We start from the raw sequence: 17,893 nt of genomic DNA, 5'->3' as shown, positions 1-17,893 counted from the left end.
AGCTCCAGAGCATGACATTCCCACCACCATGCTTGACTGTAGGCAAGACACATTTGTCTTTGTACTCCTCACCTGGTTTCTGCCACACACGCTTGACACCATATGAACCAAATAAGTTTATCTTGGTCTCATCAGACTAGAGGATATGGTCCCAGTAATCCATGTCCTTAGTCTGCTTGTCTTCAAACTGTTTGCAGGCTTTCTTGTGCATCATCTTTAGAAGATGCTTCCTTCTCGGACAACAGCCATGCAGACCAATTTGATGCAGTGTGTGGCGTATGGTCTGAGCACTGACAGGCTAACCCCCCACCCCTTCAACCCCTGCAGCAATGCTGGCAGCACTCATACGTATTTTTTTCCCAAAGACAACCTCTGGATATGACGCTGAGCATGTGCACTCAACTTCTTTGGTCGATCATGGCGAGGCCTGTTCTGAGTGGAACCTGTCCTGTTAAACCGCTGTATCGTCTTGCCCACCGTGCTGCAGCTCAGTTTCAGGGTCTTGGCAATCTTCTTATAGCCTAGGCAATCTTTATGTAGAGCAACTTTTTTTCAGATCCTCAGAAAGTTCTTTGCCATGAGGTGCCATGACCAGTATGAGAGAGTGAGAGCGATAACACCAAATTTAACACATCTGCTCCCCATTCACACATGAGACCTTGTAACACCAACGAGTCACATGACACCGGGGAGGGAAAATGACTAACTGGGCCCAATTTGGACATTTTCACTTAGGGGTGTACTCACTTTTGTTGCCAGTGGTTTAGACATTAATGGCTGTGTGTTGAGTTATTTTGAGGGGACAGAAAATTTACACCGTTATACAAGCTGTACACTCACTACTTTATATTGTAGCAAAGTGTCATTTCTTCAGTGTTATCACATAAAAAGATATAATAAAATATTTACAAAAATGAGAGGGGTGTACTCACTTTTGTGAGATACTGTATAGTATGCTGCACCTGCCCAACTGCATTTGGCCTCATACTAGTTTTTACTAGTTTTAGCACATATGCATGCCATGCAGCCTTTTCCTGCTTCTGCCTAAGGCCACTTTCACACTGAGGTGCTTTACAGGTGCTATAGCCCTAAAAATAGCGCCTGTAAAGCGCCTCTCCTGTCATTCCAGTGTGAAAGCCCGGCAGGACGCTCAACATCTTTGAGGCGCTTTAGGAGCGGTGTATTTACCGCTCCTAGAGCACCCCTGCCCATTAAAATCAATGGGCAGCGCCGCCAAAGCTTTTAACCCTTTTTGGGCCGCTAGCGGGCTTAAAAGTGCCCCGCTAGCTGTCGAAAAGTGCCGCAAAAATGACGGTACATCGCTACTAAAAATAGCAGTGCTTTACCGCTGAGGCCCCCAATGCCCGAGTGTGAAAATGCCCTAAAAGTAAGCTCCTGCGGACCAAATGCACATTATTCTGAAGTTTGCCCGTATGCACCTGTTCAACTGCACCAGGCCCCATACTATTTTTATGCCAAATGCACAGTATTCGGGAGACCCAACAATTTAAAGTGCACTGCTAGGGGTGTATCGACTTACAGTTGTACAGGCCCCCAGGATTAAGCAGTAAGTAAGCAGTATATAATCATGATTTGTCTGGCCACACAGTTCTCCCATAGTAAGTACTCACACTTCACTAGTATCCATAGGCTGGTGTTATGTCTTAAGAGGCCCTGCTGAAGTTGTCGACCTCATGGCAACATGGCCGCCCTTCCACTTCCTGCCTATATAAAAATAGGCCATACTGAACGAGCCTGCGCCCTCTAGTGACTGGAGGAGAAACAGCAGCCCACATGACTAAGAAGTACACAGCAGGATTAAACAGTACACTGCCCCCAGTGGCCGCTGGGAGAACAGACAGTCATATCTCTCTCTTTTTTTTTTAACCACTTCAGCCCCAGAAGATTTGGCTGCTCAATGACCAGGCCATTTTTTGCGATACGGCACTGCGTCGCTTCAACTGACAATTGCATGGTCGTGCGACGCTGCACCCAAACAAAATTGACGTACATTTTTTTCCCACAAATAGAGCTTTCTTTTGGTGGTATTTGATCATCTCTGCGTTTTTTATTTTTTGTGTTATAAACAAACAAAAAAAACCGTCAATTTTGAAAAAAACACCATATTTTGTACTATTTGCTATAATAAATATCCCCAATTTTTTTTAAAAAAAAACAAATTTTTTCCTCAGTTTAGGCCGATATGTATTCTTCTACATATTTTTGGTAATAAAAATTGCAATAAGCATATATTGATTGGTTTGCGCAAAGTTATAGCGTCTACAAAATAGGGGATAGATTTATGGCATTTTTTTTTACTAGTAATGGCGGCGATCTGTTGCGATTTTTATCGGGACTGCGACATTATGGCGGACACTTTTGACACATTTTTTAAACCATTGACAATTATACAGTGATCAGTGCTATAAAAATGCACTGATTACTGTGTAAATGTCACTGGCAGGGAAGGGGTTAACACTAGGGGGCGATCAAGGGGTTAACTGTGTTCCCTGACTGTGTGTTTTAACTGTAGGGGGAGGGGACTGACTATAGGAGATGACAGATCGTACTTCCTAGCTATTAGGAACTCACGATCTGCCTCTCCTCTCCTCACAGAACAGGGATGTGTGTGTTTAAACACACACATCCCTGTTCTGCCTCTCGTGCCCCGTGATCGCGCGTGGCTGGCAGTCATCCTGACCGGCGGTCACGAGCATCAGCATACCTACAGTGCAGTGCGTGCACACCTGCTATCCCACTTAAAGGAGCCGGCATACAGCTACGATGGCTCGCAGGATTGTGTCGACCTGCTGCAGCATAATAACAGTGGCTGGTCGGCAAGAAATTGCAATAAATGCAGACTTACCATTCCTGCTGCAGGACTCCGAACATAACAGGAGTTCAATCTTCACCCATCACAGCGAGCTTTGTCATAAAAGACCTTCAGGGACTGGGTCCCCCTTAATGTGGGGTCCACTCCCCTGCACCTGTATAGCACCCTGCAGGAAAGCACCTTGGTCAGAACAAACACTGCACAGGGTTCCATTACACAGGGCCCAGCGCCATAAGGCTGCATTACAGACAAAACCTTGAGGAATCTTCTCTCTGTCCAATGAGGCTTGGGTACCATCCATTTTGGCTGCTAGCTTTTTTGAATGGATCCAAGTATGCTCCAAGAGCACATGTATCACATCAGTGACCATTCCACCTTACAGACACTGGTGAAAAAACTGAAGTCCTTCCTGTATAGGAGGGGTTATATAGGGGTGGACTTCCTGTTTGACTATCTGCCAGTGTCCATCCACTTGTAGGTGGTGTATAACCCATATAATCATTATTATGGTTGCTTAATGACCCGTGATGTACGATAAAGAAATGACATTTTGCACTGTTACCAGAAAAGGAATAGAGAGAAAATCTTCCATTTGAGACACTAGCTCTGGTGGCAACCAGAAATTCCCTCAATTTGGAGGGATTTCCTCTCACTTCCTGTTCTGACTGTGGGATAGGAAGTGAGAGGAAATCTGCACAATGGGACACAGATGTGAAAAAATAAACTGACAAGGGTTATAACCCTCCCTTACTCTATCCAAAATGAAAAAAAAAAGTTTTGCCTTTTGTTCAACTTTAGGCTGAGTTCACACTATTGCGAATTGGACGCAAGTTTCTCCACATCCAATTCGTATGTCAGGAGATTGTGACCGGCTCTGTATGGAGCTGGTTCACACATCTCCGTAGTGGCTGCGGACCGAATTGCACAGGAGTACTGTGCGTCTTCTGATCTGTTTCAGGTCCCAATTCAGCCAAAAATTCGGGGTGAAATCGGACCTGAAATTGTGAACAGGGACGCACCGGATCCCTGCTGTGAGCCACTCCGTGAACCCTGTGAACCCAGCCTCATAGAGGGATCTTCCCCCTAATAACAAAAAATAAAAGTCAGCAGCTACAAATACTATAACTGCTGACTTTGAATAAAAGGACATTTACCTGTTCAAGAATCCAGTGTCGCCCTCACCTGGGCTGGTTCTTCACCGGTCTTCGGATCCCCAGTGCTGGTATCTTAAGTGTGGGAAGTCAGCTATGACTCCTTGCAGCTTCACAGCCAGCTTCCCATCTCTCTCTCTCTCTCTCTCTCCAGAAATGCTTGCCCATTGAAAACACTTCTAAACAAAAAGCACTCATTGACGCCCCTAAACGCGGCATGGAAAAGTGGCAACACAGACGTTTTTACCGTCAGTTACTAGCTGTCAAGTTTCAGCATTCAGAAGAGGTTTTCAAATGTCCAGTGTACATGAAGCCTAAAGCCTCGTACACACAATCGGATTGGCCAACAAAACCGTGGACTTTTGTCCGAAGGGCGTTGGCCCAAACTTGTCTTGCATACACACGCCACACAATTGTTGGCCAACAATCACGAACATAGTGACGTACTACATGTTCTTTCAGCTGTTTAGCGCCACCCTTTGGGCTCCTTCTGCTAATTTCGTGTTAGTAGAAGTTTGGTGAGTGTTGATTCTCTTTTCAGTTCGCTCTTTTCATTTTGCGCTTTTCATTTCACGCTTTTCATTTCATGCTTTTTCAGTTAGTTTCTGAACGAATGTTCGTCAACCAGGCATGTTGCGGAATCGGAGGATAACGTGTTATTTATTATTGGCGTTGGAGTTATTGCTTTGACATTATTTTTTTGGTTGAATAATGATTTGATTTGGTATATTTTCTATATTTTTGGATGCATAGAATGTACTTTTTGGTTAAGTTCTATTGGCAGATAGCATGTCTAATTTTATTTGTTTTCTTTTGTTTCCTTTTTTTATGCACAATAAAAAAAATTGTGTAGAATAATACTTGGCTATGTGTTTTACTTCAAATGACAGTTTGGAAGTAGGCAGTTACATTAAAAAAAAAACAATGTAAAATTGACAAGGGACACCAACATAGCTGTATCTTTGATCTTAAAAACTACGGGATAATGGTGTTGTGGTAACTTGCCCAAAAAAAAATATTATTCTTGATATCACTATAAAAAAAAAGCCTTTGAAAACTTGTATGCCATAACTCCATCAGTATCACCAGCAAAGCAGCTTCATTATTATCCCATTAAAGAAGGAGAGAATTGTGCGCTACATTTCAAGATTACATAATTTGCCACATCGCGAATGTTAATTTTCCATTACGAACGCTACTCTACAAGACCGACTGCTTCTGGCTCGTCCTTGCTTCTGAGCATGCGTGTTTGTACTTTGGACTTTTGTATGACGGACTTGTGTACACACGCTTGGAAAATCCAACAACAGACATTTGTCCACGGAAAATTTTAAAACCTGTGTAGCGCTGGTAGATTTTCAATCTAACACTTATAGGTAAATTTAGTGGGTTATCTGTTTCATACATAGTCAGATTTGCCTCTGTTCCAGTTTGTTTGTGTTGCATGTAGTTTCACACTGTGCCTGTGGGTGTTGTTGTCGCCATGGGTCGGTGTTGGAAAGGCAACACGTTGAAGCGTATGAGTGCTCTTCTGTCCCGGAGATAACTCGGTGGAGGTGGTCCTCCGAGTTGCATTCTGGGAGAGGGTATTTATGGGACAGACGCCATGTTCTAGGGGTCTTTCGTTCCACCTGCTGGCCCTCCTGGCCGACAGGTATGTGTCAGGAGTACTACGGCGTGGTCCTCCGACCAGGAGGACCACGTTGCTGCAGCGTGTGGGTGAGCCCAGAAGTCTGTCTGGGGCCTACCACAGCGGCGAGGGAATGGTCCTGGGCTGTCTGTCCTATGGGAAGAAACTGGACAACTGAGAAGATCCCAGGGGAGGACCCGTCATGGAAGGATCATGCAGAGTGCTGGTCTGGAGAGGGGCCTGGTGACTCAGTTGGACGCATCCTAAAGTTAACCTACCACATAGTACTGCCGGGTCAGCTTAAAGGTTCTAGTGCTGTGTTTGCTGTCCATCATAAACCATTACATCCTGTGGCAGAGGATCGTACGGGTTTCTATTCCATTCAAGTCTGTGGCAGAGACTTTTGTTCGTGCTGCGTACCGGCTGCTAGGTTAGTGAGAGAAACCTATCCGGGGCGGGCAAAGATTCAACTCTAATGCCGCATACACACGGTCGGACTTTCTAGAAAGCTAGGTCCGACGTACTTGCCGCCAGACTTCCGGCGGACTACCGCCGGACTTTCAGAATGAACGGACTTTCCCACACACGGACAAGTCCGTTCATTTTGAACGTGACTTGGGTACGACGGGACTAGAAAAGGAATTCAATCTCGCCGCTTTTTTCGGCGAGATTGAAACCTTGCGAGCCCCGTCGCAGGCCCTTAGGTCTGGTATGGAACTTTAAGGGGAACCCCCTACGCCGAAAAACCGGCGTGGGGGTCCCCCCAAAATCCATACCAGACCCCGATCCGAGCACGCAGCCCGGCCGGTCAGGAAAGGGGGTGGGGACGAACGAGCGCCCCCCCCCCTCCTGAGCCGTACCAGGCCGCATGCCCTCAACATGGGGGGGTGCTTTGGGGGAGGGGGCGCCTTGCGGTGCCCCCCCACCACAAAGCACCTTGTCCCCATGTTGATGAGGACAAGGGCCTCTTCCCGACAACCCTGGCCGTTGGTTGTCGGGGTCTGCGGGCGGGGGGCTTATCGGAATCCGGGAGCCCCCTATAATAAGAGGGCCCCCAGATCCCGGCCCCCCCACCCTATGTGAATGAGTATGGGGTAGTCGACCACGCCCCCTAAAATGTCACAGTCCCAGCATGCCCAGGGACTGTGACATCATATGGGGGCGGGGTCTCCGCCTATATAAGTCACAACGCAGCCCTCAGAGACCAGTCCAGCCGGAGAGAGCGTCGTGTCAACATCTGGGGGAAGAGAAGAGAAGAGAACACAAGAAGCCAAGAAGCCCAGAAGTCCGGACCTCCGCTGGCAATAGAGCTACCTGAAGACAGCGGAGGGGCCGGCCGAAGACCTGGGACACCGGGAGAAGAGGCCGGAGAGCGAAGAAGAACCAACCGGACGCCGGGAGAAGATGAACCAGAGGGACCCCCGAAGACGGAAGAAGACCCCCCCCCGGAGCTGTTTAATAAATTATTTTAAAAACCTGTGTTGTGTTTTATTATTGACACTTTTTACCTAGGTGAATGGGTAGGGGTACCATGTACCCCATACTCATTCACATAGGGTGGGGGGGCTGGGATCTGGGGGCCCTCTTATTATAGGGGGCTCCAGGATTCCGATAAGCCCCCCGCCCGCAGACCCCGACAACCAACGGCCAGGGTTGTCGGGAAGAGGCCCTTGTCCTCATCAACATGGGGACAAGGTGCTTTGTGGGGAGGGGGCACCGCAAGGCGCCCCCTCCCCCAAAGCACCCCCCCATGTTGAGGGCATGCGGCCTGGTACGGCTCAGGAGGGGGGGGGGGGCGCTCGTTCGTCCCCACCCCCTTTCCTGACCGGCCGGGCTGCGTGCTCGGATCGGGGTCTGGTATGGATTTTGGGGGGACCCCCACGCCGGTTTTTCGGCATAGGGGGTTCTCCTTAAAGTTCCATACCAGACCTAAGGGCCTGGGATGCCCCCCGCACTCGCCGCAATGGGAAAATTAGTTTTTCCTATTGCAGCGAGCGCGAGATGCAGTAACCTGCTCCTCCGTCGTATCTGGTCCTTCGGACTAGCATACAGACGAACGGGCTTTCCGTCAGGAACTGAGTCCGGCGGAGGTACGACGTAAAGATTTGAAGCAGGCTTCAAATCTAAAGTACGTCGGATTTCCGCCCGAAACGGTCCGTCGGAAGTCCGATGGAGACCACACACGGTCGGATTGTCCGCCGGACTTGGTCCGGCGGCGTCCGTCGGACTTTTGCAGGTGAAAAGTCCGACCGTGTGTACGCGGCATAAAAGGAAAGTGCATTCATCTACAAGATTTCAATTCCTAATACAACATCAAGAAAAGGTATTTGAACTTCCCTGCAACTCTTTCCTGCTGCTTCCTTCAGTTACTCTTTATTAAAGGATTGGAAAAGATACTCAAGTGTCTGGTGCCTTCACTGTCTGGTATTAATCTCAACGGGACCCTAGACACGGTTCTTGTGAAATTGAGGTAACAGGGGTGACGGTAACAGCCCGCTTTAAACCAGCAGCTCCACCCAGAGTTATTGCTACACCTGCTATCCAACATTTGTCCGCGGAAAATCCGACAACAATTGTCCGATGGAGCATATACACGGTCAGATTTTCCGCCAACAGCCTGTCGTCACACATTTCCCGTCGGAAAATCCGATTGTGTGTATGAGGCTTTAGAGTACACCAGTCATGAGGCAGCCATTGCTGACCTCTCCTTATTAGAATGTTTGTTTTCTGGCTGCCATGCTGATGCTTTACCTTAAATGCTTTCTGAGTTACAGACTTGTGACACGCATATGAATTGGCAGTACAGACACTGTTCTGACAGTCATGTAAAAATTCTCATTGTGTTTGTGACCCAAAAGTGTTAAAACCAGACAGCCAAGCAAGTAGCTTTCAGAAAAAGCCCACTCATGGCATCTCCCATTCTTCTCTCATGACAGGTGGCCAAATGCTGACCACACATGCAAAATATCTACCTATTTTTCATTGCAGCTAAACCCATGTTGTCATGTGGAGCTGGAGACAGAGTACTGAACACTTTGTGAGCTCTGACCAAAGCACGCTGGAGCTTTTGCATGGCTTCTTCTTCTCTCTCCTGTAGGTGAATGAATTGTCAAGAAGGAAGGATAAGTATAAGAATCTATGGAATTGCACCAGTGTTCAGACCATAGGACCTCATTCACATGGGCGCTTTGGCCCATACAGTGTAAATCGGCCATTTGCTTATGCAGCTGGAATTGTGTGCAGGTAGCCTATATAAATCTACGGGGACACAGAGCCTGTACGAACATCTGTCACCTGTCCCTGCACTCCTGTCAAATTAGGATTATCAGCTTTGTCCATACAGCCGCTACACCCTCAGAGTTACATAGGCTGCCTGCAAACAGCGCCAGCTGCATAAACAAATGACCAATTCATGCTGTATGTGCCACAGACCTGTGTGGATGAGGCCAAATTGATATATATATGCTTACCAAGCCATAAAAGGAGTTTTAAAACAAGCTATACCCAACCCCTTTAGCTGATTGTAATGTAAAGTAATTTGTTTTTAAAGGTTACAACAAAGATTGCAAAGTGATTTTGCAGACAGCTGTAACAGCTCAGAGATGCCCGCGGTGCGTTTATACTGGAGAGCTGACAAGCTGCCAGGATTCTGCTCTCCTCAGAAATACGTTGAGATTTCACCGAGTCTGTTGTGAAGCATCATGTATACAGAGGTATAAGGCCATACAGCTTAAAACTGGAGGCTTATTTCCATGCCTGGGAGACACAGCCCCATTGTATGGGGGTGTAACTCCTTGGATGCACATAAGACTTTACACACATTTGCTTGTTGATGCAAGCATGACATATACAGTACATTATTTACTATGGGTGGCTGTAAGCACAGAAATAGGATAACTCTTTGAGGAAACTGTTCCTGACTCAGTTAGCAAAAAAAAAAACAAGTGTTGCATAAAACTGACAATGTACTGCAACTTTGTAGCAGATAACCAAACACCATTATTGCCTGAGAAGAAACTCAGTCTCTTTTAGCACCATTATCTTGCCTGGCCAAAAAACTTGACAATCTATTTCAGCGTTGTAGTGCAAAACAAATCATTGCTATTGTGTGAGAAAACTGTCTCTGGATCTGTTAGATAATATCTCGCTTAGTAGAGAAATGGACAATCTGTTGTAACTGTGGATCATAAAAATACCTATTATTTGATAAGACTGTATTACGTTATGTGTTCTGCATTTTGTTACTTGGCACAAAGGCTATTTTTATTCTTTTTTTATTTTTAGTTGTGTATTATCTCTAGCTTTTTTTACCTTTACCACAGTAATGTACTGTAGTCAAAAAATCCAATAACCATACAATTAGCACCTTACACACATGCCCATCCTTTAGAAAAAAAAAACAAATAAGTTAGCCCAAATCCCCCTCTCCCCTCAGGCTTACACATACAAAATATATATATTACAGTTACTATTATCAACACTTCAATCTTTGCATGTTTTATGGTATTTCCTTACCTTCTGACAGCACTTGCTATGGGCCAAATATCGGCCGGTATCAGCTAGTTCAATTGAAACTGTCCAACATTCGGTCAGTGTGTACAGCTGTCTTTCCAAAGGGACATGCTGGAAAAACAACATCCGATCATCACTCGCAGCCAATGGCTGCCGGCGCTGATCAGTGAGTTCTGGTAGTCCCCCTGTCAGAACACAAAGGCACAGTGGGGAAGATCGGCGAACCGGGGATCGCCGCACCGGAGATCGCCGCACCAGAGATCACTGCACCATTATATCATGTGTGTTGCATCTGTCAAGTTTTTTTTTTTTTTTTCGTTCAGCCACCTGGGTTGAATGACAAAAAAAAACTTTACGTTTGTAATAGGCCTTGGTTTTAGAGGCGTCATTGCTACAATTGTGTACAGTATCTCACAAAAGTGAGTACACCCCTCACATTTTTGTAAATATTTTATTCTATCTTTTCATGTGACAACACTGAAGAAATCACACTTTCCTACAGTATAAAGTAGTGAGTGTACAGCTTGTATAACAGTGTAAATTGCTGTCCCCTCAAAATAACTCAACACACAGCCATTAATGTCTAAACCACTGGCAACAAAAGTGAGTACACCTCTAAGTGAAAATGTCCAAACTGGGCCCAAAGTGTCAATATTTTGTGTGGCCACCATTATTTTCTAGCACTGCCTTCACCCTCTTGGGCATGGACATCACCAGAGCTTCACAAGTTGCCACTGGAGTCCTCTTCCACTCCTCCATGATGACATCACGGAGCTGATGGATGTTTAGAGACCTTGTGCTCCACCTTCCGTTAGAGGATGCCCCACAGATACTCAATAGGGTTTAGGTCTGGAGACATGCTTGGCCAGTCCATCACCTTCACCCTCAGCTTCTTTAGCAAGGCAGTGATTGTCTTGGAGGTGTGTTTGGGGTCGTTATCATGTTGGAATACTGTCCTGCGGCCCAGTCTCCGAAGGGAGAGCTCTGCTTCAGTATGTCACTGTACATGTTGGAATTCATGGTTCCCTCAATGAACTGTATCTCTCCAGTGCCGGCAGCACTCATGCAGCCCCAGATCATGACACTTCCACCACCACACTTGTCTTTGCACTTCTTACCTGGTTGCCGCCACACACGCTTGACACCATCTTATAAAATACATTTATACGTTTATCTTGGTCTCATCAGACCACAGGACATGGTTCCAGTAATCCATGTCCTTAGTCTGCTTGTCTTCAGCAAACTGTTTGATGGCTTTCTTGTGCATCATCTTTAGAAGAGACTTCCTTCTGGGATGACATCCATGCAGACCAATTTGATGCCATGTGCAGCGTATGGTCTGAGCACTGACTGGCTGACCTCCCATCCCTTCAACTTCTGCAGCAATGCTGGCAGCACTCATATGTCTATTTCCCAAAGGCAACCTCTGGATATGACGCTGAGCACTTGGACTCAGCTTCTTTGGTCGACCATGGCGAGGCCTGTTCTGAGTGAAACCTGTCCTGTTAAACCGCTGTATGGTCTTGGCCACTGTGCTGCAGCTCATTTTCAGGGTCTTCGCAATCTTCTTATAGCCTAGGCCATCTTTATGTAGAGCAACAGTTCATTTTTTCAGAACCTTAGAGAGTTCTTTGTCATGAGGTGCCATGTTGAACTTCCAGTGACCAGTATGAGAGAGTGAGAGCAATAACACCAAATTTAACACACCTTCTCCCCATTCACACCTGAGACCTTGTAACACTAACGAGTCACATGACACCGGGGTGGGAAAATGACAAATTGGACCCAATTTGGACATTTTCACTTAGGGGTGTACTCACTTTTGTTACTAGAGGTTTAGACATTAATGGCTGTGTGTTGAGTTATTTTGAGAGGACAGCAAATTTACACTGTTATACAAGCTGTACACTCACTAGTTTAAATTGTAGCAAAGTGTAATTTCTTCAGTGTTGTCGCATGAAAAGATAGAATAAAATATTTACAAAAATGTGAGGGGTGTACTCACTTTTGTGAGATACTGTATATCAAAAAGCTGTTTTTTATTGTGAATCTGTATACAGATGGAGTACAACACACTGTACCCGCCAAGCTGTGGTGAAATACTTCTTCTTAAAGTGTTAGTTCACTTTTACAATACATTTTTCTGTAAAGGTAATCCAACAGAGTTCTGAAAAATTGTATGTTAGTGGAAATAAAAAAAGTATCACGGACAGTACTAAAATGTTTCTGTCGCAAGTGCACTAATATGGCTACAAGAACCTCTTCTAAAGCTTGAAATTTAAATCTTTACAGTATGCAATTTTATTTATTATAATTGCACCTCAATGGCTATAAAGGACAATCAGTGTTTTTATGTTAAATATGAGAGGGTCCAATTTTAACATTAGCGCCCGGGCTTGTTGACTTCTTGATCAGTGGAAGATGGACAGATCTCTTACTGCTCAATGTTCTTGTTAGGAGTTCTGTCTATAAACATCCTATTAAATATCCATGCATCTCCAGAATTATTATTTATTAGCAGTTTCCTCTGAGCAATGTTAAGAAACGTGGATAAAAAGAGGCTTTATATTCTGGATTTGACCTGTACTCTCCTCCGTACCTGACATATAGATTACAGATGATATTAGTGTAGTTAGGAAATATAGTAGCAAGCAGAGGCTATGCAACATTTTCTTGAAACACTTTTGCATTAAACATTATTTTAGAGAATGTCTTTCACTGAGAAAAAATCACTGAACCTGCCTAAGAAAACGTTCATTGTATGTATTACACATATACAGTACGCCTATGTAACTTACTCATTATTGGAAATGTTAGCCATCCATTTGGTATAGATGTCACTTGCCAAACTCAGACAGTCCGGCATCCCAAAGGAACAAGCAGTTTTGAATATAAGATCAATTCCTGTACTTTAAAGAAATAAAAAGAGTGTCAATTTTCACATGGGAAAATGTTCCTTTGTTAGGGCAATGATTAAGTTATGGATAGAGTGGTGAATGGTTAAAATATCAAAGCAAGTTTATATTGGTATTTTCCAAATCCTCTCTCACATCCTGACACACATTTGGGTTGATTTACTAAAACTGGAGAGTACAAAATCTGGTGCAGCTCTACATAGAAACCAATCAGCTTCCAAGTTTTTTTTTGTCAAAGCCCAATTGAACAAACTGAAGTTAGAAGCTGATTGGCTACCATCAACCCCAGAGTGTCACAGGGACAGGAAGTGAAGGGAAATCTCCCAACTGGGGTCACAGAAAGCCCTACTTCAGGTTTTAATTCTTCCCCATTTTTCACTGCAGTCCTCTGGGAAGGGGACTCTGGTAATCTGTGAGGGGGGTAGCTGTACTTTCTGATTTTACAGCCATTGACTTCTACATGGAAGACTTATAACTCTTCTATGGTGTACATTGGAGTTCACTATAGTTTGTTTACCAGATTTAGTATTCTAGTATTTTTGTAATGAATGTGAATGACTCCCTCTTCTAATTTTAGTGCAATCTTGCCTTAGAAAAAGTGTTACATAATAAGCATTTATACGTACCTTATACCAGGAGTTGCTGCATACGGCTGTATATACAGAGCTAAATAAAAGTCAGGTTGATCAGCTCTGTTGATACAATATGCGGTTGATTTGCTAAAGGCAAATATACTGTGCACTGCAAGTGCAGTTGCTCCAGAGCTTAGTAAATGAGGTAAAGCCTCACTTTGCAAAGAATACCCAATCATATGCAAGCAGTAGAAAAAAATGAATTTTTGCTTGCACATGATTGGATGATGAAAATCAGCAGAGCTTCCCTCATTTCAGAGGTCCCCATCAAATCTAGAGCAACTTGCAGTGCACTGTATATTTGCCAATAGTAAATCAACTTCTATGTGTATATATACTCTGTGTATATATAGTACTGTGCAAAAGTTTTAGGCAGGTGTAAAAAAATGCTGTAAAGTAAGAATGTTTTCAAAAATATATATTTGAATTGTTGATTTGTATCTGGTTACAAAATGCAAAGTGAACACAAGAAAAATCTAACTCAAACAATACTTGGTGTGACTACCCTTTGGCTTCAAACCAGTATCAATTCTTACACTCACACTTTGTACACTTGCACAAAGTCAGGGATTTTGTAGGATTAGAATCAGGTGTATGAATAATCAATTATACCAAGCAGGGGCTAATGATCATCAATTTAATATGTTAGGCTGAAACACAATCAACTACAATAAAAATCTCTCCTGTGCTCAGGTGTCTAGTTCCTCAATGTGTGGTGTGACCGAATACATTCAGTAGTATCTGCCGTCTTGCAACCCTCCTCAGAATAATGGGTTTTCACAGGCTGAAGAAAAAAGAGAGAAAAGGAGGGTGCACCGACCTAGTGCATTACCACTGGTAAAACTTTATTGAAGTGTAAAACAGCAAAATATATACTCACAAACGAGCATGGATAACAGGCATGGACAATGTTACAGGTATGCAGTTCTGAACATCGACAGATCAGGGCCTGACGTCAAGCGGATAAAAGCAACACCTAGAGTATGCTGTTCAGTTCTGGGCACCAGTCCTCAGGAAGGATGTACTGGAAATTGAGCGAGTACAAAGAAGGGCAACAAAGCTAATAAAGGGTTTGGAGGATCTTAGTTATGAGGAAAGGTTGCGAGCACTGAACTTATTCTCTCTGGAGAAGAGACGCTTAAGAGGGGATATGATTTCAATATACAAATACCGTACTGGTGACCCCACAATAGGAATAAAACTTTTTCGCAGAAGAGAGTTTAACGAGACTCGTGACCACTCATTAAAATTAGAAGAAAAGAGGTTTAACCTTAAACTACGTAGAGGGTTCTTTACTGTAAGAGCGACAAGGATGTGGAATTCCCTTCCACAGGCGGTGGTCTCAGTGGGGAGCATCGATAGCTTCAAGAAACTATTATATAAGCACCTGAATGACCGCAACATACAGGGATATACAATGTAATACTGACACATAATCACACATAGGTTGGATTTGATGGACTTGTGTCTTTTTTCAACCTCACCTACTATGTAACTATGTAACTATAATGTCATACCATCAGGGAGGTGTGCGATTAGCCCCAAATTTATTCTGCAGCAGAACAATGACCCCAAAAACATACAGCAAATGTCATAAAGAACTATCTCCAGTATAAAGAAGAACAAGTAGTCCCGGAAGTGATGGCTTAACCCACACAGAGCCCTAATCTCAACACCATTGAGTCTGTCTGAAATTACACAAAGAGACAGAATGATTTGAGGCAGCCTACATCCACAGAAGATATGTGGTTAGTTCCCCAAGATGTTTGGAACAACCTACAGTACCTACCAAGTTCCTTCAAAAGCTGTGCACAAGTGTACCTTGAAAAATTAATGCTGTTTTGAAGGCAAAGGGTAGTCACACCAAATATCGATTTGATTTGGATTTATCTTCTGTTTACTTAAAAAAAAAAAAACTATTAACGCTTCTACTTCTGAAAGCCTTCCTAATCTTACAGCATTTTTTTTTACACCTGCCTAAAACTTTTGCACAGTAGTGTATATATGGCTTTCCATCATTAAAGCCTGAAGGTACATTACCCCTGGCAACCTTCTTCTGCTGTGATCACCTATGTTGCACTGAATATTTTTCTGATTTACTGGTCACAACCTAATTTAGAATGACAATGTATAAGTAAGCCTATATGACCAATTGTGTTTCTACTAATGACAAAAAAAAATTAGTAGCCCACAACTATCTTAAGAAAAAGCTGCCTCGTGTGCCTATAGTGGCTTAAACCTACTGTGCCTAATGATAATCCAGCCCTATATATATGGGTGGCCATATTGATGTATGAGGCAGACATGTAAAATATATTAAAGAGACACTGGAGTGGATTTACTAAAGGCAAATAGGTGATTTATTTTGCAAGGAATTTCTTCAGAGCTTAGTAACTGTGAAGAAGCTTTGCTGACTTCCATCATCCAAACATGTGCAAGCAAATATGCTGTTTTGTCCCTTGCATTTGATTGGGTGTTCTTTGCAAAGTGATATTTCACCTCATTTACTAAGCTTTGGAAAAAAATCCCCTTGCAAAGTGTAAATTCCCTGAACAGCCTTTTTGACTTTAGTAAATCAACCCCACTGTCACCTTGCCTAGTGACTTCCTCTCGCAAAGCTGGTGCCACTATCTAGCACGCGGCCTCCTCTCCAGTGACAGTACTCAAGCCTAGCAGCCAATCCCTAGCCATGAACACTATTACATGAATGAGATAGTGATGTCAGCACCCCCTTTTCACTGTCAAGGTGACAGTGGGGGGAATATATCACTACTAATCTATGATTCATGGAATTGTGACTACAACCTGGCAAACGTTTTTTTTTTTGTAAGCTGTTAGAGCCCTTTAATTTAAAAAAAAAAAAAAGAAAGAAAAAAAACCCCTAGCATAGTGGTTCCATGTGCTTCTTCTGAGTAAGTATGGAAATTATTACTTTAAACATGAATAACTGTATAGTACTTACTGAACAAAAAAGTCATCAGCGGTTTCATCAAAATTTCTTTGAAGAACACTTGCATAATGTTGGAATATTGGTTTAATTCTCTTCAAAATGTATTTCTGAAACAAACAATCAGAGTAATTTCTATTATGGGGATATCATTAAAACATATATACAAAAGCCTGTGATATTGATAACACTTAAACGTGGCAAAATTAGACTAGAAATAGACGAGGGTGCGCTTCCCTAAGCACCAAAAGACCACTTAACTAAAGCGTAAACTTTATTGTAAATCATAAAAGGTATGTAAATTACCATAACAGGTATAGCTGCTATAGGATGGGGTCAATGCCAATATATATAAAAATCAACGTTCTTATAAAACCCACCTCCCGCTACTAGGCCCACATATGGTGATGTTTTTCAATGCAGTTGGATCCGAGGGCATCTTCTCTAGAGATACCTTGACCATTTCACTTTTAAATATCGACATGAAACTGTTCTCTAAGATCTTGGCTACCCGGATGGCACAACATCTCCAGAAATTGGTGCATCTTGACCAGGTGGGCTTTATCCCCACTAGGGAGGCAAGAGATAACACCATCAAAGCACTCAACCTCCTCCATGTAGCAACTTCTAAGGGCGCCCCGTGTGTTTTCTTAAGCACCAAAGCCGAAAAAAGGCAATTGAGCGGGTAAATTGGAACTTTATGTTCTCCATGCCCCGCCACATTGGTCTCGGGGAGAGGATGCTCAGCTGGATAGGCAAGATCTACTCTAACCCGGCAGCTCAGGTGAAAGCAAATGGCCTGCTCTCTGACCCCTTCCCTATTGGTAATGGGATGAGACAAGAGTGTCCTTTATCACCCCTTCTATTTGCGCTATCTCTAGAGCCATTCCTCTGTAAAATTAGACTCAATCCAGACATACAGGGACTGCCGGTGGGTGACACTCAGTATAAAATATCAGCCTACTCAGATGATCTGCTCTTTTCTCTGACAAACCCTACGATATCGCTACCAAACCTCCTTCGGGAATTTGATTATACAGTAATCTTTCAAACTTGAAAATCTATTTCTCTAAATCTGAGGCCATGGGAGTTGCAATCCCTCCCCACACCCTTTTAACCATGCAATCCAACTTTAATTTCAAATGCACAGATCCTGCCTTAAAGTACTTAGGTACATACATCCCGTCTGACCTTTCACATACATGCACTCTCAACTTTCCACCTCTATTAGCTAAAACCTGTATTCTTCTAGAGAACTGGTATAAAGGCATAC

At 43.7% G+C, this 17,893-nt stretch overlaps 1 protein-coding gene across 1 annotated transcript in view; it reads right to left on the bottom strand.

Moving 5' to 3' along the window:
- Positions 1-17,893, bottom strand: part of LVRN (laeverin) — a 252,227-nt gene that overhangs the window by 39,000 nt on the left and 195,334 nt on the right. Inside the window, exons 15-16 of the mRNA XM_073624650.1 lie at positions 16,636-16,730; positions 12,925-13,035 (exon numbers count right to left, since the gene is read on the bottom strand). Coding sequence (XP_073480751.1) covers positions 12,925-13,035; positions 16,636-16,730 — 206 coding nt within the window. The remainder of the gene's footprint in view (positions 1-12,924; positions 13,036-16,635; positions 16,731-17,893) is intronic.

Source organism: Aquarana catesbeiana, linkage group LG01 (genome assembly GCF_042186555.1).
Source record: "Aquarana catesbeiana isolate 2022-GZ linkage group LG01, ASM4218655v1, whole genome shotgun sequence".
NCBI classification, from domain to species: domain Eukaryota; kingdom Metazoa; phylum Chordata; class Amphibia; order Anura; family Ranidae; genus Aquarana; species Aquarana catesbeiana.
The sequence above is the reverse complement of the archived record's forward strand: the minus strand, read 5'-3'. Positions and strand labels throughout refer to the sequence as shown.